Source organism: Eufriesea mexicana, unplaced genomic scaffold, assembly GCF_001483705.2.
Source record: "Eufriesea mexicana isolate 0111107269 unplaced genomic scaffold, ASM148370v2 scaffold8839, whole genome shotgun sequence".
Taxonomy (NCBI): domain Eukaryota; kingdom Metazoa; phylum Arthropoda; class Insecta; order Hymenoptera; family Apidae; genus Eufriesea; species Eufriesea mexicana.
Genome location: NW_016916568.1, coordinates 280,485 through 303,105, shown reverse-complemented (window position 1 = coordinate 303,105; position 22,621 = coordinate 280,485). Strand labels below are relative to the sequence as shown.

General features: G+C 40.6%; 1 protein-coding gene across 1 annotated transcript in view; it reads left to right on the top strand.

Moving 5' to 3' along the window:
• Nucleotides 1-22,621, top strand: part of Liprin-gamma (liprin protein kazrin) — a 113,958-nt gene that overhangs the window by 68,260 nt on the left and 23,077 nt on the right. The window contains exons 4-6 of the mRNA XM_017907749.1: nucleotides 11,969-12,386; nucleotides 14,926-15,294; nucleotides 16,186-16,574. Coding sequence (XP_017763238.1) covers nucleotides 11,969-12,386; nucleotides 14,926-15,294; nucleotides 16,186-16,574 — 1,176 coding nt within the window. The remainder of the gene's footprint in view (nucleotides 1-11,968; nucleotides 12,387-14,925; nucleotides 15,295-16,185; nucleotides 16,575-22,621) is intronic.

Sequence of the window (22,621 nt, the reverse complement as noted above, 5' to 3'; positions counted from 1 at the left end):
AAAATGACTGGTCCCAGAATTTTCCTTTTTGCAATCACCGAACACATACACCTGCTTTAAGAATAAAATTGGTACCAACTCGTATTAAGAAAGAACTGTAATCGATATATTCACTCATATTCATCGTATCGCTTGAAATTACTATAATCTGTGCATGTTATAGTTAGGTACCCATTAAAGATCGTAGTCCTAGTGTTAACAATTATATGTTTATTACAAATTATAATATACACTCGTCACGAAAAGATTACTACGATTAGGTATGTGTAGCGACCAAGTTTTCACCTTTGCCAATAGATGGCTTCCTACTTGAAGGAGGTTGGAGGACTTTCTCGCAAGTCCTCGGTGAAGACCTGTGCTACCTAAGATCTCTGGTCTAAGGCAGGGCCTGCTAGAAGCAAGCCTTACTGATGAGTTCACTAGCAGGCCCGGGACAAAACGCATCCCTTCTTTTTCCTACCATCCCTTCTACTTAGGTACCCCACCAACGAGGATACCTGCGCCTTCCCGACACCAACGACCGTGGGGGAGGACCCCCCTCCATCCTGTGACCAGCCCGATCTCAATGACCGTGGGGGATGAGCCCCACAGTTCGAAGAGTACGAGTGTGGATTGCGTAATTAGTTTAACCCTTTGCACTGGAGAGGTGACCTTTAGTCACCAATTCATAAAATTTGGAAGATCAATAATTAACCCTTAATGCTCCGTTGGCTCCACTACGAAGACATCCGTCATTTGTTAATAACGTAAATCCGAAGGCTCCGCTGCGGACCCCTCAACAGCTCTTACGGGCACCATAAAGCCTCGGGGCGTTCTTCGAAGGGACTAAGGGCCCGCTACTTATATTTACTTATATTTACAATTGAAAAATGCATATTTATAAAATAAATAAAATCAAATACTTCCACATTTCCACTTAAAATAAGACTTCCTTTATCTCAGGCGCTTTGCTGCAAAAATGTGCCGGATTTGCTGGTAGACAATACTCGAGAAACGTACAGAGCGTTAAGGGTTGATATATCAAATTTAATGTAATGTAACAATATACGAGGTATCGAAATCAAATAATTCTACAATTCTATTATTATACAATTCTTTATTCACTGCTCAGAAAAGTATCGTCAGTTTTTTAGTAGAGAATCTTTGAATTTCTACTAAATCTCTTTTCTAGCCAAAAAATTCTCGAGTGCAAAGAGTTAATCTTTTAGCTTGTATCCTTACTCTTAGGTCTCTTTAGCTGGCAAATAAAATATATTGGAATTAAAAATTAAAAACCCTTGGAAAGGGTTAATCTTTTAGCTTGTCTCTTTACTCTTCGGTCTCTTTAGCTGGTAAATAAAATATATTGGAATTAAACATCCTTTCATTCCATATATTTGCCGATCAGAACATATCCCTAGATACATATCTACATTCGTGCCATCACTCGACCTCGCACACTCGCATTCACGTTAATAAAACCAAATGCGCGAAAGTAACATAAAACTTCGCTCGCTCTCTATATTTTGGTAATACGACACGATAAACCTCTCTTCGTGTTTAAACTCACGGATCAAAACGAAAGAAGGAATAACGTGGACGAAATAAGAGCCGCATATTTCTTGAGTCCAGTATTATTTCATCCCTCGAGATTTCCGGATCTTTTAATATATATACACGTTTTCTCCTCGCTTTTCTTTTCTCTTTCTCCGAGTTACATTTACTAATTAAATTTCTCAGAGGACCCTTAGGATTGTCAGCGGAAAGAAAATCCGAGGGAATAAGGAAAAGGATTAGTTTCCTTGCTGGCGTTGCTGGATAAATTGCTCCGGGTGCGATGAAACCCGTGGCTGAAATTGCAATTTCATAAATTCGAGTGGCTCCGGTAATGTTCATTCTCCGGGTAGTTCCTCTCCTTCCTACCTTCCATCCCTCTTCCCTTTTTCTTTTCCCCCGTTCGACCCTTATTTCGTCCCCCCCGCGTAAAATGACTGGTCCCAGAATTTTCCTTTTTGCAATCACCGAACACATACACCTGCTTTAAGAATAAAATTGGTACCAACTCGTATTAAGAAAGAACTGTAATCGATATATTCACTCATATTCATCGTATCGCTTGAAATTACTATAATCTGTGCATGTTATAGTTAGGTACCCATTAAAGATCGTAGTCCTAGTGTTAACAATTATATGTTTATTACAAATTATAATATACACTCGTCACGAAAAGATTACTACGATTAGGTATGTGTAGCGACCAAGTTTTCACCTTTGCCAATAGATGGCTTCCTACTTGAAGGAGGTTGGAGGACTTTCTCGCAAGTCCTCGGTGAAGACCTGTGCTACCTAAGATCTCTGGTCTAAGGCAGGGCCTGCTAGAAGCAAGCCTTACTGATGAGTTCACTAGCAGGCCCGGGACAAAACGCATCCCTTCTTTTTCCTACCATCCCTTCTACTTAGGTACCCCACCAACGAGGATACCTGCGCCTTCCCGACACCAACGACCGTGGGGGAGGACCCCCCTCCATCCTGTGACCAGCCCGATCTCAATGACCGTGGGGGATGAGCCCCACAGTTCGAAGAGTACGAGTGTGGATTGCGTAATTAGTTTAACCCTTTGCACTGGAGAGGTGACCTTTAGTCACCAATTCATAAAATTTGGAAGATCAATAATTAACCCTTAATGCTCCGTTGGCTCCACTACGAAGACATCCGTCATTTGTTAATAACGTAAATCCGAAGGCTCCGCTGCGGACCCCTCAACAGCTCTTACGGGCACCATAAAGCCTCGGGGCGTTCTTCGAAGGGACTAAGGGCCCGCTACTTATATTTACTTATATTTACAATTGAAAAATGCATATTTATAAAATAAATAAAATCAAATACTTCCACATTTCCACTTAAAATAAGACTTCCTTTATCTCAGGCGCTTTGCTGCAAAAATGTGCCGGATTTGCTGGTAGACAATACTCGAGAAACGTACAGAGCGTTAAGGGTTGATATATCAAATTTAATGTAATGTAACAATATACGAGGTATCGAAATCAAATAATTCTACAATTCTATTATTATACAATTCTTTATTCACTGCTCAGAAAAGTATCGTCAGTTTTTTAGTAGAGAATCTTTGAATTTCTACTAAATCTCTTTTCTAGCCAAAAAATTCTCGAGTGCAAAGAGTTAATCTTTTAGCTTGTATCCTTACTCTTAGGTCTCTTTAGCTGGCAAATAAAATATATTGGAATTAAAAATTAAAAACCCTTGGAAAGGGTTAATCTTTTAGCTTGTCTCTTTACTCTTCGGTCTCTTTAGCTGGTAAATAAAATATATTGGAATTAAACATCCTTTCATTCCATATATTTGCCGATCAGAACATATCCCTAGATACATATCTACATTCGTGCCATCACTCGACCTCGCACACTCGCATTCACGTTAATAAAACCAAATGCGCGAAAGTAACATAAAACTTCGCTCGCTCTCTATATTTTGGTAATACGACACGATAAACCTCTCTTCGTGTTTAAACTCACGGATCAAAACGAAAGAAGGAATAACGTGGACGAAATAAGAGCCGCATATTTCTTGAGTCCAGTATTATTTCATCCCTCGAGATTTCCGGATCTTTTAATATATATACACGTTTTCTCCTCGCTTTTCTTTTCTCTTTCTCCGAGTTACATTTACTAATTAAATTTCTCAGAGGACCCTTAGGATTGTCAGCGGAAAGAAAATCCGAGGGAATAAGGAAAAGGATTAGTTTCCTTGCTGGCGTTGCTGGATAAATTGCTCCGGGTGCGATGAAACCCGTGGCTGAAATTGCAATTTCATAAATTCGAGTGGCTCCGGTAATGTTCATTCTCCGGGTAGTTCCTCTCCTTCCTACCTTCCATCCCTCTTCCCTTTTTCTTTTCCCCCGTTCGACCCTTATTTCGTCCCCCCCGCGTGAAACGGCGAACGTGATAATTACTGCATCGCTTAGTATAATATGTGGAACATTCGCCGCGACTCGTGCTGCGGTTTCACAACCTGGCCTTTTAACCCTGCATTTTCCTCGGCAACTACAGGTGCCAGCCGATGTCTGGAGGTGGGAAGTGACGTTGGAAAAACATTTTCTTTCAGAAAGTTTGCAAGCCCGACATAATGGAGGTAACGCCGTTCTTTTCATTCTCATTTTTGTTTCCCCGTTGTTCCCCTTTGCTCGCGACTTTTAACCGAGTTTCGCATAAATGCCGGCGTACTTTTTGCACGGTTACGTCGTAATTATTTATGGGAAATTAGAATGCCGGCGGAATAAATTTGTACAATTATCCGGCGAGGTTCAGCAAATACGGTAATAAAATTATGTCCGACATCCCGGAGTAACCTGGTGCACGGGGCATCATTTGTAATAAATCGTGACGGCCCTGGTACACTCGGCGCCAGAGGGATTCACACCGACAGAATTCTCGAAAGCCCTCGCCTAACTACCCCGTCTATAGAAATACATCCTCCGACCTGACCTCTACCATTTCTACGTCTGAAACGCGACCCTTATATACGACATAGACGTACGAAGTCTTACAGATGTTTTCCTTTCCCGACATTTATTTTCCTGTTCCCTCTTTCATTTGCTCCTTGTTATGTTTATTCGTTGTATTTATTATAGCTTGAAACGATGTTGAAAATCGGTAAAATTATTTGTAATGGATCATGACAAGTCGAAGAGTATCGTAATGTAGCTTTCCAGGTGTATAGGCTATAGTTATTTTTAGGCTGGGTATACAGGGGTTGCAGGAATTTTTAAAGTACAGAAAATTACAAAAGTACTCGCGTCCCTTTAACAATTGCTAAGATTTTATAAATATACAAATGTAAATATTAGTTAATAATATTTTTATTCCATTCCCGTTTCTCGATTTAACAAAATTACTTAACACTGTAAAAAATTAAAAATTTATAATTTTCGCGTTGCCAAAATTTCTGTCGAATTCATACGTTCGTCGTTTCATACCCAAATTTTAATTCAAACTAGGAACAAAATTCCAATTTCGAATAGTACTATAAATTTTAAATATACACCGTCTGCAAATTGTTTTGCAAACTTCGGTTAATCACAGCGACTTTTGACAGTCATGTTTACCGACGCAAAATTCCAATCAAGCCTGGATAATCTGGATCGATCGTATTTCACTGGAAATCACTGTACGTCGGAATCCTTACGTACCTATCATAGCCGCGATCATGCACGCGAGTATAGCTCGAGCAAACGGTGGTTTGTATACATCACAGTCACTTTTGACGTAAAACAAACGCACGGTCTACTGCGATCACCTTTTCGAGGTAGCAAGCAAACCCCATAAAATTGGCCGTGCAGTTTAACCACGATCTCTCGATAACGCGTTAGAGTAACGTCTGTGAAACAAGCTTCCGCTTAATCAACGATTCTCACGGTCGACTGCACTCGAGTCACAATACCAATGATACCAGAAACGATAATTGCATCGGGGTATCTCGTCGGTTGGTTTATCGATAATCAAGGAAGAAAGAAGAGCAGAACAATATCGGCTCAGAGTCTCGATAACGTCGATACCATCGACCGCATATCGGGCCGCTCGCAGCCACCGAAGGTTTTATTCCCCATGAAAGATGTAATCTCTGAAACGTTGACCTATATGCCGCAGCAAACTGCTGATACACGCCAGCCAACTCCGTTGCACTTTACACGGCTGCACAGCCTATACACGCGTTCCTTAAACGCATGAAAGCATCCTGAGGCATTGTGACGAAGTTGCAGCAAACTAAATCACGTTTGCCTTCCTATTTTCACAGTACACATACGTACTACTGTTCCACGTCACTGGCTTATTTGGCTAATGTTATTGGCTATCCTGGCAATCCTGACTTGGTCGCCAGGCTGATTTTTCTTCATCGTTGAGTTAGACTAAGGTTTAATGGATCTTTGTTCTTCTTTTCTTTTGACTTCGTGGACTTTTGTAATTAGTATCGCAGTTAATTCTGTTCTCAATGGTGATTATGGTGCACGAAGAATGGAGGATGCGAAAATTAATGTTATTGACTACTCTGGCAACCCTAGCAACTCTGACTTCGTTGTCTGACTAATTTTTCTTCATCGATGACTTGGACTAAGGTTTCTTGGATCTTTGTTCTTCTTTTCTTTCGAATTCGTGGACTTTTGTAATTAATATCGCAGTTAATTCTGTTCTCAATGGTGATTATGGTGCGCGAAGAATGGGAATGCGAAAATTAATGTTATTGGCTACCCTGGTAACCCTGATTTCGTCGTCAGGCTGATTTTTCTTCATCGTTGACTTAGACTAAGGTTTCTTGGATCTTTGTTCTTCTTTTCTTTTGACTTCGTGGACTTTTGTAATTAGTATCGCAGTTAATTCTGTTCTCAATGGTGATTATGGTGCGTGAAGAATGGGGATGCGAAAATTAATGTTATTGACTACTCTGGCAACCCTAGCAACTCTGACTTCGTTGTCTGACTAATTTTTCTTCATCGATGACTTGGACTAAGGTTTCTTGGATCTTTGTTCTTCTTTTCTTTCGAATTCGTGGACTTTTGTAATTAATATCGCAGTTAATTCTGTTCTCAATGGTGATTATGGTGCGCGAAGAATGGGAATGCGAAAATTAATGTTATTGGCTACCCTGGTAACCCTGATTTCGTCGTCAGGCTGATTTTTCTTCATCGTTGACTTAGACTAAGGTTTCTTGGATCTTTGTTCTTCTTTTCTTTCGAATTCGTGGACTTTTGTAATTAGTATCGCAGTTAATTCTGTTCTCAATGGTGATTATGGTGCGCGAAGAATGGAAATGCGAAAATTAATGTTATTGGCTGCCTTGGCTACCCTGACTTCGTTATCTGTCTGATTTTTCTTCATCGATGACTTGGGCTAACGTTTAATGAATCTTTGTTCTTTTATTTAGAATTCGTGTACTTTTGTAATTAATACCGCAGTTAATTCTGTTCTCAGTAGTGATTACGAAGAATGGGGGATGCGAAGCCTTTGGCATTATCTCGTACAAGCGTTAAACCTGAGATCGAAAGAGGTGATCGATAGAGAACTTTGATAGTTTTGGGAACTGGTGTTTTCATAGTTTGACGAGTTAAAGTATCGACAAGCACGTCAAGCTTCTAGAGTTGCTCCTTAGCTGTTAGGGTCCTCAGAATGTGCGAGAAACGAGGAATTAGGTACAAATATCGCGAAATAAATCGATCTAGCTGATTTTTCGATCATCGACGGTCAAGTTTCTAGAATCCTGGTTAACCTTTAGATCTTAACCGAGCTATCTACGTACTTTTCTAATTAATTGCGTCTCTATAGTAACGATCGTGAAACATAAAATCCGTGTGCGAAGAGTAAAAATATCAATGACGTTCGCTTCCTCGGTCAGCTCTTTGGGCCTTTGAGTACCTCCGAATCGATCTGTTCTTATGATTAATCGCGGCTCTGTAGTTCGATGATAAAGGATGGAAATTGGCGACCTAGTGTCACAGGAATATCCGAAAGCAGGTGCAAGTCACACCCTTTTGAAAGAAATCTCTCGACAGGCTCTGCAATCAGCTTCATCGGAGCCCCGGATGACGTACCGGCACTGCCATTATCAACGCCGATATCGGTGACACGATCAGATCGGTATCAGCGTGTCATGCGATCCGTGATGAAGCTCGCTTCGATGATTACGAAACGTCATTTCTTCGGAAAGGGCATGGCCTACATCCGGAAGCCTCGGTTCCGCTACGCGAGGAGTATCTCTTGCGAAGATGATCGAGAGTGATCGATAAGAGGAATTGGATAATTAAAGAATTTCAATTTTGTTCGCAAGCTCGCTGGTATGAAAGTTTGATGGAAATATCGATTCGGTGGTATAGACAACAAAGTCAACAGTGACGTAATTCAATACCAGCGGAAGATCGTGGATGCCAGATGTAATGCATATTTCATGGCACGTTGCACAACGAGATGAGAATCTCTCGCAGGAGTCAGATTGAACTCTGTTGTCGTCCCAGACGTAGCTCAGACCCTTCGATCATAATTATAACCCCAAGGGTGCGTTGGATCTCCGATATTTTTGCATAAAATCGACAGTCGACGCTGAACTTAAATGGGAATCCAAGCCGATGTAAATAATCCTGGAAATTTAAAGGATGAAAGCCAATCTTCTGCCAAGTGCGACAGATGACAGAGGAAAATTGTCATCGTTACAGTTTTGCGGTGGTCCCCCCAAAGAGGAGAGGGTGAGGGGCTGCTTTTCTCGTTTTGTGGTTTCTACAGTGTTGTCTGTGCGGTTGTGGTATCCTGATGGTCGTCTTGCTATGATACGTAGAAGGTGGAAGGACCCAAAGTAGGGATAGTTCTAGTTTCCTTTGATCCAATTGGTCCTGGCCCAAGTTTCGTCCTGGGCCTGCTAGTAGACTCGTTAGTAAGACTTTCTAGCAGGCCCTGCTTTAGACATAGGAACTTGTATAGCATAGGAACTTGTATTCATAGGAGGTGGATGATTCACCGAGGACTTGGAAAAACCTCGAACCTCTGTTCTCTATCTAGCAGTGAGGGTGTGAACGTTGGTCGCTACAAATTTGAACAATGCTTGTCGGATGAAGAAGAAATTCGGAAGTTCTTTGCTTCTTCTGCGAGAACAGTATTAAAAATAAAAACACTGTCATCTCTGAACACCTAGCAACACGATTTTAACATAGACCCCTCATCCAAAGAACCCTTCAATGATCATCGCTGATGAGAAAAATTTTGCAGTTGGAAATTCGAATTATCCCTGTGAATAAATCAACGAAAAGAAATGATACCCCGAGGAATTAAATATGAAGAAGACCAATAGCGAGGCTATCTCAGAGATAGTACCTTTTTGTCGCAGAGCCAGGCCCATTGAACAGAAATTTATCGGCGATCCTGTGATTCACGGGTGTGAAAAGGGCTTGAATACGGTCGTCAGCGTGGGTTAGGTGCGACGAAAGGAAAACGGAAGGCGCCTCTGGGAACGCAACAAGTTCGCGATGCCTTTATCCTCACCGGCTATCCTTTTGTGTCTCTGGAACTTGGCCAACGGAGCTGGTTCACCGCTGCCCATCAAATCTCCCCTCTTTCTCTTCCCTTTTTCACCTTTATACTCTGTCCTCCCTTCGCTTCTTATCTCGCCGAAAATGCAATCGAACATCTCGTCGGATGATCAGCCGATTACTACCGCTATGATCAATCGTCGTTGATCGCGTAACGAGATCAGGACAGTTATGGGCTCGGCCTTTTGTAGAGTTAATTGACCCACGGTGAAGAATTCGGGGTGAGAAATTGGATCGACCCGAATGGGGTTATACCTGTACGAGATAAAATACGAGACGTAATTTATATATTTATATCGAGATAAAAATGGCGTTTGGATATTGGGTATGAAATCGTACCAAGTCTGTTATTCTTGGATCCAGGGATGGATTTTAAATAAACGTACATTTTAGCAATTAAAATTATTACTAGTTAGCAATTATTCATACTGGAAAATATTTATAGGTATGATAGTTTTGATTGTTTATAATGTAATAAATTATAAGCTACGAATTATTTATTAATTATGAATTATCATTAACACTTATCGGTCGCTAGCTTTGTATACGTGATTCTCACAAGGTTTTAACTGGTTTTGGTAAATATACGAAAGATCTCCATCTTGTTATCTCTTACGTGACGCACGACTGCAGCGACAAAGTATTGTTGTCACGTGAGAGGTGACCAATTATGGTTATTATCCAAATACGTCGATTGATGCTCTAAATTGTCTTTTTATAATTTTTCTATATTTTCTGTCCATGTCAAATGTACCTATTAAAATATTCGACAACCGGAAATCGAGCATGCGTTCGCCTAAGCAGCTTAGTGATCCCGGTTATCGTGTCTTCTAGACAAGTCTGTTAGAGTCGTTTCGATATTCGCTTTTGGACCTAAGTACAGCAACTGGATTCTGTAATCATTGACCTATCTCAATGGACTGGCTGCTGAGTGAGCCGGAACAAGAGAGACCCTATCTATTATTCCATTACTGGGTTTCCAGGATAATTCCCGAGCAGTGGCTTTATCTGAGGTCCACGTTACATCTTTGTTCGACAGTTGCTGATTACAATCGAGCATTCGTCTCTCGCAATTATCAATCAGCAATCGACAATCGCGTGGAATCCCGAATGCAACACGTGGTCCCAAACTGCCGTAGGCCAAGCCCACTTTCAGCGATCCTTGCAGGAACAATCTCGTCCATCGTTGGATCGCTACTTCGGCAAAACGAGAGTCACGAAATCGATGTCCCGACGCCTGGTCCCTCCATATCTATCAGCCTAGGTTTACAGACAGCACACGTTAAATATCCCAGCGACCCTTTGTTCCATCGCTGGGATCCCGTGTCGAGGGAAACCGGGCACCAACTTCTCCCGGCATAGTCAATATCCCGGGCGCAAAGAGCTTTTGGAACGACCGGTACAATGGAGAGCTTACAATGAGATTCGTGTTCCGCGGCAGGCTTATTAATATTACACGGCTCACGTCCAAGCAAACTTTTATCTCCGGCCGGTGTTTGTTCGTTTTACTTCCACCCGTGTTAACGTTCGTAACTTGGCGAAACGTCGGTGCATAACGTAGTTCCCGGGGACCAACCGTTATAGATCCTGTTGGAACTTCATGCAACTTTCAATACTTTCTCTCTGCCGGATTCTTTCGCTCCCACGCCCTCTCCTTCGCCACGTCCACCTCAGGTTTCCACCCTTGTCGATAGAGGAGCGGCCATGTTCCCCTGGGCAAACAACGGGTCGCGTCCATTATTTCATTTCAGCGGGATAAAAATTCACGGGAAACTTTTGATTAACGTCAGTCGAAATTTATCTCCCGGCTCCCGATCGGTTTCCACCGGTTTTCGCGCCCCTAGGCTCGCAGATTGTTTATGGTACTCTCGCCTCAGAGACGGAACTTCTCGTCGGGTTTCACTGTCGGAAGTTGTTCTTCCAGAAGGATGAGAGTTCCGTTCGGGTTCCCCGGGGAACGAATATCGGAGTTGGATCCACTACTGGGTCACGTCTCTTCCGGGTCCGTGCAACGTGAGTTTCTGGCGTACGATGCTGGCTATAAGTTAGGGAGTTTTCTAGGAACTTTTTTAGACAAGATCTGCATCTGGTTTGGAAATCTTGTTTAATCAGATCTAAGAAGCTGCTTGAAATTTGATATTAATCAGTTGCAAACGTAGTCTCCAAGCACATGCTTCGAGACTTTGCAAGAAGCGCGATTATACCCCGAGACAAAATTGTACGTGAGTTTTTAAGGGGTTGTTAGAAAGAGGAACCTTTTCTCTGTAAGCTCACTGCAAAACTAAACTCGATAAAAATTTTCTAAGATCCATAAAACTTTTTGGAAATGTTATAAAATGAACAAATATTTTAAAAATTTGGGATGCGAAAGTACAAGTTTCGTTCTTCAAAATCATCCTAGATGGCGTGTCGTACGATCTCTTTTGAGGGAATTGTAGGCACGTAAAGATCGACAATTCTTTGGTCGAAATTCAGCGATGCTTTAATCCTTTAACCGAGTATACGTTTAAAATACGATATTTCTTCACTCCTGTCTCTTAACCCGATTATCGCTCACGTACATCAGCTAACAACCGCATTAGTTCCACAGAACTACATTCGTTCCCTGTATTTCTCTGAGAGAGTTTTGCTAATTACAACGAAATCCATTCACAAGCTCTGCGCAAGCAAACAGATCCGCCACGGTTCGGAACACCGGCTCGTGCATCCCTTACAATAGAACAAAATTCCACGAATGTGGATAATCTTTGGAAGGGTAACAGGATCTCGTCGCCTGCCGCTCGTTACCGTAGGATTAACATCCACCCCTTTCAACCACGTTCACCTCGTTCTCTCCCTCTCTTTCTCGCGAGAACCCACAGAGAAAGCACCGTCTAACCTCGATCCATTGTCTTCGGTTTGCAGGCAAAATTTCGCGTGATGGTGGAGGAGAACGCAGCGACGGGAGCCCGGCTTGACGGGGAGCTGGAACGAGCCAGGGGCGAGTGCGCCACGCTTCGTGGCGAGCTGAGGGACGTCCGTGGCGCTTTGCCGGTGGTGTTGAACAATAACAACAGCGGGAACAACACCGCTGCGACTGGCAATAGCAACAACAACGCGGCCGGCAGCGGAGGAAATAATGGCGGCAGCCCTGGACAAGAGGGTGGCGAGCAGCAGCAACAGCAGTCGCAGGATGAAGGCAAGCGACTCAGCGCCGGAAGCAGCCCCGTGGAGAAGAGGAGTTCCGCCAGTGACAAGTCGGCCAGCCCTATCGATAAGAGAACCAGTCCCGTAGACAGGAAGGAGAGAACCAGTCCTATCGATCGACGCGCCAGTCCCATAGGTATGTAGCTTTTATGGTGTACTTTGGCTCTTAGGTTCTTTCCGTTTCTTAACTCTTAACTCTTTACTTATTTTAAATTTATGTTATCTATTTTATTTTTATTTTATTCATAAACGAACCGTAATCCATTTACATAAAATTTCACGTATAAAAGAAAAGCAAAGAAATTATACATAATATAACACCGAAGAGTCGTGCTCGTATTTACATAAAATTTCACATATAAAAGAAAAGCAAAGAAATTATACATAATATAACACCGAAGGAATAGCTTTAATCGATAATCATCCGTAATTGTCTTTTGAAAGTTTGTAAAGACCCATAAAAAAATCTATACGATTATAAAGAGCGTTTGAGTCGGTAATAATACGATAAATTGGATTAATTAATCCATATGTAAATCCGGACATATGTATATGAAAACCTGCTCTAGATCTCGATACACGTTCCGGCACATAGAAATCAATTTGCGCAAGAAGAGAGGAGCGATCAATGCGATTATTAATTAAATTAAAGATAAAACTATGATTAGCTATTCTTCTTCGTGCAGACAATGTTTCCAGGTTGACGGTATTTAATATCGCGGAGTAATCGTGATCAAAAATTGATATTGGGTTTTCAGCTTATATGCACGAAACCTGAGAAATTTATGCTGCGCTCTCTCGATCGTGATTTCGTGATTGAAGCTTCTCGGAGACCGTATAATCGAAGCGTATTCCGGTAAGGGACGAACAAGGGTAACATATAGCAATCTTATATTGTGAATTTAATGAAAATCAGAGGAAAAACGTAGAATGAAACCGAGAGTTTTAAAAGCGGAGTTAACGATATAAGAAATGTGACTGGAAAATACTATATATGTATTTTGTTCACGATGAATTGTAGAATATCGTAGAACGTTTTAACGCGTCTTTATTTGTCGGGTACACTTTGGGTCTGACGTTGTTTCGGTTGTTTAATAATTTGCATCTGTGTATCTATTCGACGCGCGATAAAATGGCGGAACTTTGAGTAGTCGAGTGGCAGAGTTTAGGTTAACGCTAGGCATCATGTTGGTCGAAGTACTTGACTTCAGTTTTGGCAAAAGATCCATCTCCTCCGCGAGTTTGTGGAAACGCTTTGAAAAAGGGAACTCGAGGAAAATATAACGGGGGGAAAGTTCCATTTACCGATTGAATGTAACGAGAAAGTATTCGAGCGTGATATCGAAGTTTCCTCATAAATGTTGGAGACACGGGTAATTCTTTGGTGGGAGTTGTGTAAATCAAAAGTACAGGTCATGCATAGCTCGTGGTTAAAACTTTATCTCTATTTCCGGGACATCGTTGTGCTTTGTAGTATATCTTCTAGTTACTCGATGTCGCTTTTACGACTCCTGCCCATGACTTACCATTTTCTCTACGACTTCGAGAAGACCCGTAGCCTGTACCATTTGCCATAGGTTCCTCGAGTAAGGGAAGATTAAAGTTCCTCGAAAGATGCGGAATTTCCCTCTCCAACCTTCTGTGCGACAATTCGTACGTGTTCCAAAATTACCACCATGGAAATCCAGCAATTATTTCGGATCGAAAATTGCATACTGATGCACGTTACAAAATTTTACCGACACTATGATACATTTTTGTACAAGTCCGGAATACCTACATGACTCGTTTACCAATACCTCTACTCGTTTGAGAAACTCTAGGGGAAACTGGATAATTTTCTTCGGAGCAGATTTAGGTCAATATTCGAAACTTCCACGTCTACAAATTTAGAATCGTAAAATCATTCACACGACTATCCAAACAGAGACACAGAGAACGATAAAAATTCTTGGACTATTCACAGACTTAGGCCCACAGAGAGTTAACTCTTTGCACTCGAGAGGCGCCTTTCAGTCGCCATTTCATAAAATTTTAAAGATCGAACCTGTTCAACGCGAGCTTAATCTTAAAACTCTTGAATCAAGAAGAATTGCTGCCGACGTTTTGTTTCTCTCCAAAATTATAAACGCTATTATACGCAGTCCAGAATTGTTATCTTTTATTAACTTTCATTCTCCTTCAAGAAATTTAAGAGACTTTCAAATCTTTATACCTGACCAGCATAACACTGACAATAGTATCTCTTCGTTTAAAAACCAGATCTTAAATCTTTAAGCAAATTGTTTATATCGGCTATATTGGCATTTGTACCATACGTAGCCTATATTATTTCTCTCTTTAACAAACTGACGTATTTTTATTTTTTGTTTATACACTAATAGATTCTACTACCCGTAAGTTATTATTAAATAAATAAATTAATTAATTAATATGCCAAATTTAAGGTAACGTAACTGTGTGCGAGGTATCGAAATCAAATAATTCTACGTGTTAATTATTATATAATTAATAAAAAAATATCCTCAGCTTTATAGCAGAAAATCATTGAACTCCTACTCTTCCTTAAAGAGTACTCTTCTCTGAGAAAATCGTCGAGTGCAAAGGATGAACCATGCTAAAACCGAGTAATTTGGAAACACCATTCGCTAACGACCCGAAACATTTGCTTGCAGAGAAACGAAATGGTTCGCCGAATCGCAGCCCAAGCGAGAAGGCACGGCGACCGTATGCTCCAGCCCTGGAGAAGACACGACTCGGCGGTTCCGGCGGAAGTGTGGACTCGCGATCCGGAAGCGCCAGTCCTGACCGAGGATCCAGCAACAGAAGCTTCTTTCATCGCAGCGCGAGCGATCGATCGAGCGTCGAGAGACTTCGAATATCGACGGCGAATCGCGATTCCTTGCGATCCAGCAAAGAAATGAACGACCATGAGAAGGACATCGACAAAGATCTGGTGGACGGCGATGTGAGGGCCGAGGAGGACAATGAACCACCTGGACCAGCCCCAGGCAGCAGACCCTCGTCGCCAGCTAATTCCCTCGGTGGGTAACCCAGCATTTAATTATGGAAGCCCTTCCCTTTCAGCCTCGTCCTCGTACATTCACTGTTCGTGATTGTTCCACCAACGGCTGCGCTACGTTTCCGACGATTCTCCGGAATTAAACGGAGCTGAACTTGAGATAAATGCCCTTCCCCGAGTTTTCTTCAATGCGGAAACGAGTGACGGGTGACCGAGAAGAGGAGCTTTTCAGCGACCGGCAGGCTCGTCGCTGGATTCGGTGCATTATTGAGAATGATACGTCGTGGCTGGCTGATTGAAAGCTCTTGAATGAGGAGGATGCTTGATGAATTCTTCCCCTACCTTCTGATTTTTAACCGCTTCAATCCTGCTGCTCGTGAACGAGGTGTTCCGCCGAAGAAAGGGTTGCAAGTGGGAATTTTCATTCTTCGAGGCTGCGACATGTAAATTAAGCGTAATATTTAACCCTCTGCCAGAGGACGACTTATTGTTAGCCGAGTGGAAGAGGTGTTTAAGTCTGTTTAAACTCCTACTATAAGCGTATACTTTACATAACCTTCTTTTTAATTTTTGTAAACTACTTTCTATTGTTACTCATAGTTTATTCTATAATTTTCAATTTCCGATGAATGTAAAATGTTCATAGCGATACTTAGTGACAATGTTTATTGCCGTTTCTTACGTCCACGTAATGCCATGAAATTTCACTGCGATCAGGTTTAAAGAGGTCCAAGAGAAAATGGCGCGAATGTTGAAATACAATACTCTTCGTAGATGATAGTTGATAAGAGATTATAGTTTAATTTCCATGAACCATCTCTTTACCGAGTAAAAATTTTTCCAAGCCACGTTCTCGAATTCTCCTTTACCCAGGAGTGATCGAATTTTATTTATATATCGATATCTGCTTCAGGAATCGGTGATCCACTGGTAGCGTCGAGGCTATCAAACATTCATGGCGGAGGTGGTAGCACCGGTTCCGTGGAACTGGCCAGCACGAGGCGACTTCGACTGGAGAATGAACGTCTTGTGGCGGAAGTAGCGAGATTGAGAAGATTGCTATTCAGTGGAGCGGCACGGGGCGAGGTTGGCTCCGAGGATACGGCCCTGGAGGAGGAAGCACGATTTGTTGCTCTTGAGATGGAACTGCAACACGCCAAAGAAGCTCTCCAGGCACTTAAGGCCGATCGCAAGAGGCTGAAGGCCGAAAAGTTCGATCTTCTTAATCAAATGAAGGCACTTTATGGCACCCTCGAGGATAAGGAACGCGAATTACGCGACTTCATCAGGAACTACGAACAGGTAATTCTCTTTTTCGTGAAATACGAATGTCTTTGCATACATTACTATGCCGAGAAGTAGAGTACCCACGAGTGATAGGAAAATAGTTTCTACCTCGAGAGTCTATTTAGAATCAAAGGGCTCATATCGATCTTTATCAATTTTCTAAACATTTCAACAATTCTATATAAACAACTCGAAGACGAAAGATCATTTTCTTTCTCTCTTGATAAATTAACAGGATTGACAAGGTTCGTTTCCAATGTAAACCCTTCAATCGTAAAGCACGGTCTGTCTCATATCTGAACCTTGGAATTGCTCACAAATTTTGAGAAGCTTTCAAAAATATTTATCGAGCGCAATAATATCTACAGGGTGGGAAAATATCTACAGGATAGGAAAATAGTTTCTATCTCGAGGATTTATTTAGAATCGAAGGGCTCATATCGATCCTTATCAATTTTCTACAAATTTCGCTAGTTCTGTATATGCAACTCTCAGATGGAAGATCATTTTCTTTCTTCTCTCTTGAAAAATTAACACAATTGACAAGGTTCGTTTCCAATGTAAACCCTTCAATCGTAAAGCACGGTCTGTCTCATATCTGAACCCTACATTTACTCGTAAATTTTGAGAAGCTTCCAAAAATATTTATCGAGCGCAATAATATCTACAGGATAAGAAAATAGTTTCTATCTCGAGGATCTATTTAAAATCGAAGGGCTCATATCGATTCTTATCAATTTTCTGAAAATTTCACTAGTTTTGTATAAGCAACTCTCACACGGAAGATCATTTCCTTTCTCTCTTCAAAAATTAACACGATTGACGAGGTTCGTTTTCAGTGTAAACCCTTCAATCATAAAGCACGGTCTGTCTCATATCTGAACCTTGGAATTGCTCATAAATTTTGAGAAGCTTCCAAAAATATTTATCGAGCGCAATAATATCTACAGGATAAGAAAATAGTTTCTATCTCGAGGATCTATTTAGAATCGAAAGGCTCATATCGATCCTTATCAATTTTCTACAAATTTCACTAGTTCTGTATAAGCAACTCTCAGACGGAAGATCATTTCCTTTCTCTCTTCAAAAATTAACACGATTGACAAGGTTCGTTTTCAGTGTAAACCCTTCAATCATAAAGCACGGTCTGTCTCATATCTGAACCTTGGAATTGCTCATAAATTTTGAGAAGCTTCCAAAAATATTTATCGAGCGCAATAATATCTACAGGATAAGAAAATAGTTTCTATCTCGAGGATCTATTTAGAATCGAAAGGCTCATATCGATCCTTATCAATTTTCTACAAATTTCACTAGTTCTGTATAAGCAACTCTCAGATGGAAGATCATTTTCTTTCTTCTCTCTTGAAAAATTAACACAATTGACAAGGTTCGTTTCCAATGTAAACCCTTCAATCGTAAAGCACGGTCTGTCTCATATCTGAACCCTACATTTGCTCATAAATTTTGAGAAGCTTCCAAAAATATTTATCGAGCGCAATAATATCTACAGGATAAGAAAATAGTTTCTATCTCGAGGATCTATTTAAAATCGAAGGGCTCATATCGATTCTTATCAATTTTCTGAAAATTTCACTAGTTTTGTATAAGCAACTCTCAGACGGAAGATCATTTCCTTTCTCTCTTCAAAAATTAACACGATTGACGAGGTTCGTTTTCAGTGTAAACCCTTCAATCATAAAGCACGGTCTGTCTCATATCTGAACCTTGGAATTGCTCATAAATTTTGAGAAGCTTCCAAAAATATTTATCGAGCGCAATAATATCTACAGGATAAGAAAATAGTTTCTATCTCGAGGATCTATTTAGAATCGAAAGGCTCATATCGATCCTTATCAATTTTCTACAAATTTCACTAGTTCTGTATAAGCAACTCTCAGATGGAAGATCATTTTCTTTCTTCTCTCGTGAAAAATTAACACGATTGACAAGGTTCGTTTCCAATGTAAACCCTTCAATCGTAAAACACGGTCTGTCTCATATCTGAACCCTAGAATTACTCGTAAATTTTGAGAAGCTTCCAAAAATATTTATCGAGCGCAAAAATATCTACAGGGTGTCCGATTTTAATTTATAAGGGAAAATTACTCGCTAACCGTTCGCGTTGTAAGAAAAATGTTCTATCAGTCTCATAGAAAATCCCATTTTGTAATTTCCGCCGTCCCATGCTGGAATATACTTTCCTTGCAGCCTGTTCTCGCATAAAACAACACCGTCGATCCAAATTAAAAACGAGAACGAGCTCCGCACCGTTCGTTAATTATGTCGAAACGAGTATAATTAAATGCAAGTAATAAGATATTTAACGCCCGAGGTAATTTTTTAAATACCTTAACGCCGCTGTAACGTGCATTATTAGTCGAAGGGAGGAATAACTCGGCGGGTCTGAGCGAAAAATTTATTTAACGAATACCCGGTGAAACGCATTTCAATTTGCACGACGGCTCCGGTTCGCATGGCCGGGACACGGTCCCGGTACGCGGGACAGCAATTTTGCCTGTTAAATACTTTCATTAAACTTGCTGGAATTTCTCATTTTCCCGACACCGTTATCGTTGCGGCGGCGACGGCGCGACGACCCGACGCTGCAACGTCGGTCATTCCAATTCCGGCAAATGAACAACCTTCGTCGATTTCCCTTCGTAAATAAACGTGGATCGCCTGGAACCGAGCCACCGCTTCCGGTATCCGTGCTTTATCAATATTTCAAGATCGTGCTGGATAACGCCGCTGTATACATTACCGTTAACCGCGAATTTCGTGGCACAGACTTCGCGGTACTTCCGTGATCAAGCTTTTCTTGCGAAATTTCCGGGCGCCGTGCAAAACACGAGGTCGACCGAGTATACGACCAAACTCGACAAAAAGCTGGTTTGTGCCAGGATTTTTATCGTTAAACAGGTGATCGAGGGTATAATATTCAGTCTCACGTTAAACTTACATTTCTCCGATATTTTTTTAATAATTTTTTGAGTCTTTTTGTAATTTATAGGGTGAAGTATCTTTGCCAATATTCTTTATGAAATTTTGTTAAATTTTATGATCCATAGGTCTATCCATACTTCTCTAAAATTCAAAATTTCTTAACACATTGCAGATTAGACATTTTATTGATAATCGTACCCAATGGCCGGGTATATTTTGCGTCAAATATTTTTAAATTAGCAGTGATTTGTTAGTTGTTAAAAATCATCGTAACGTGAAATATTTATTTTCAACAACTTTAGAAGTGAATGATTTTTTAATATTTTTCAGTAAGTAAAAATTTATACAAATTAAAAATTTTTCTAAGTATGATATTTAGTAAAATATGTCACTAAGTGGAACACCACAAAGCTTGCAAACGTAGAGAGTTTCACTTCTTTTTCCGTTGATTTTGCATACTTTGCAACCTTTTGTCGGAAATTTCTTGTTTTTCAAAGGCGGAAGATGATCTGACAACTATCCATATTTCAGGGTTTCAGATAATTAATTAACAATACAAATTGTCAAAAACTGCCATTGACTATCACGTAACAACTGTGTGAAATATCTCGCCAACGATCTCTAACGATGCAATATGAAAGACGTGATATCTCGTCATGCGTTCGCAATATGTTAATATTCCAATAATTATAAAAATTATTCCGCTAAAACGTTCAACGCGATATACTCTATTTTCCCAACATCTCAGTAACCTTCCGTTTAAAAAATTTGATGTCTGAAAATTTGGAGATACCGTAGTAAAATAAGTCCAGCTTCATCTTCCTGTAAATTTCTTCCTTAATTTTCCTTCGTTTTCTCTTAGTTGCTCCTTATCTCCTATAAATATAAAAATTACCATGCGCGAATAATTTAAGGGAGGAAACTCTGAAATTCAAAATTTCTTAATATTCCAATTATTATGAAAAATATTCCGCTAAAATTTCCAACGCGATATACTCGATTTTCTCAACACCCCCGTAATCTTCCGTTCAAAAAATTTGATATCTTTAAAAACCTCGTGATATCCGTAATAAAATAAGTATAGCTTCATCTTCCTGTAAATTTCTTCCTCAATTTTCCTTCGTTTTCTCTCAGTTCCTCCTTATCTCCCATAGAAATAAAAATTACTATGCGCGAATAATTTAAGGTGGGAAACTCTGACGTCGAAAATTGAAAAAGTTGCACGAGTTTCGAGATTTATATAAAATATATATAAATCCTAAGACATGCTAGAGTCGGAGAATGAGCGACGAGCTAAGAGGGAAAAAGAAGTACGTAAGGCCGCTTAAAGTATTTGATAGGAAAATTGAAAGGCCGGAGTTTTGCCTGCTTTTTCCTTTTCGGAACAAGCTCTTATGTACAAAAAAGGAAGAAAAGGGAAAGAAAGAAGATTAATAACGGCACGTTCCGCGAGGTCGACCTTTAATGTTTCTTGCAAAAAGCTTCAGGACGAAAGCGTATCAATGCCGGCCAGGCGAAAAACGGCGCGTTCGCCCCGGAAAGAGGAAAAGGATTTTCATAAGGACACGGCGATGCATCATGCAGGATCCTCTGCAAGGAGAAAGGCAAACTTTAATATCCAGTAACAGCACGTTCTATATTAACGATCGTAAATATCCTTTAAGCCGAAAGAACATAGCTCCGTTGCTGAAACAAACTGCGAAAGCCAGCGAGACACGCCGGTGAATTTGATAAATTTCCATGCAAGAATTTGTTGCAAAGATCAGAGTTCAGGGATCAAAGCGTCCGCCATTTTGTTCCTCTCGAGTACCGCGATAAGTTCCTTAAACCGTGTGTGTCGAATATTTTCTTTTTCCTTTAACTCCTCTCCTTTGAATCCTTTTTATTTCTGCTTATTTTTATTTTTAAAGTTCTCTCAGTATAGGAAGCATCAGAAATTTCGAAAAATGAAAAGATCGTCCGACAATTGGAATATCTTTCCCAGGAACAGGATTTTAACCCTTTGTAGACGAGGAACGAAGATGGTGATACATGGAGTATATAATAAACAATTAAAAATAACAAAGCGAGGTGAAATTTTGAAATTAAGGAATATCAACAGTACTGATGAAATGCTAAAATTATTTTTTCCCCATAATTCAAACAGCTTTCACTATAAAAAGTAAAAAAATTTCCAAGTGTATTAGGGCATACGTCCTCAAAGGGTTAAGGAAGAAAGTGACACGAAAGGCATAGAAGATGGATAGCAACGTAAATTACGAAGACTCCGGATGAATTATATATTTCATTGGGAATACGTCGATCATTATATCGATATCGTTATAATTTGGGAAACATGTATTAAAAGATTGATCCGTTAAACGATTAGCTGTCGCAGCTTCAAAGAATTAAATCCTTCTGCTGAATTCTGAAAGAGATGCAGGATTAAAAGAGACACTCTGAGTACAATTTTTTAAATATCATCTTTATAATTAGGACGGGATGGAAAACATCACACTGTGCACGTAAATATATTAAATTTCAAAGAACGAGACACTTTTTGCTCCATCTTGCTACGAATCCTGGAAAACTCGTAATTCCAGCATTCTCTCGCGATTATCCGGTTAAATATCATCGACGGGAGACATTGCCCGATGTGTGTTCGTGCCTTTGCATAATTAGAGATGAAAGAAAATGCTCGTTGCCTCCGGTCTTAGGGCAGATTTCCTTCTCCGGGACGGTTCTTCAATTTTCTCTTGTTCCATCCTCTCCCGCGTCTTGTCGCATCGCGCATAATCCACTTCATCAGCAACGAGTGCCGACGTGACACCGTTCTACACGGGAAATCCTCGTCCCTGTGTTCTTTTATCTGCCTCGGCTTAACGTCCGCTTGTTTCGCCCTTATTTAAGCAGAAAGGCGAAACGATTGATATCGCGGGATCTAGTCGCGAGGATGATAAGCGTCGAAATTTGCATGGTAGACGAGAAAACGTAGGCCCGAATGGGCCTCGATGGTTAACGTCTGTTCCGACAACGAGGAATTGGAATAAATTATCGAACGCGAACCGAAGTCGTGGCATTTTCGAAGCTTAAAATTGTAAATTCGGGGTGAAACACTGAGAATAATAATTATCGGA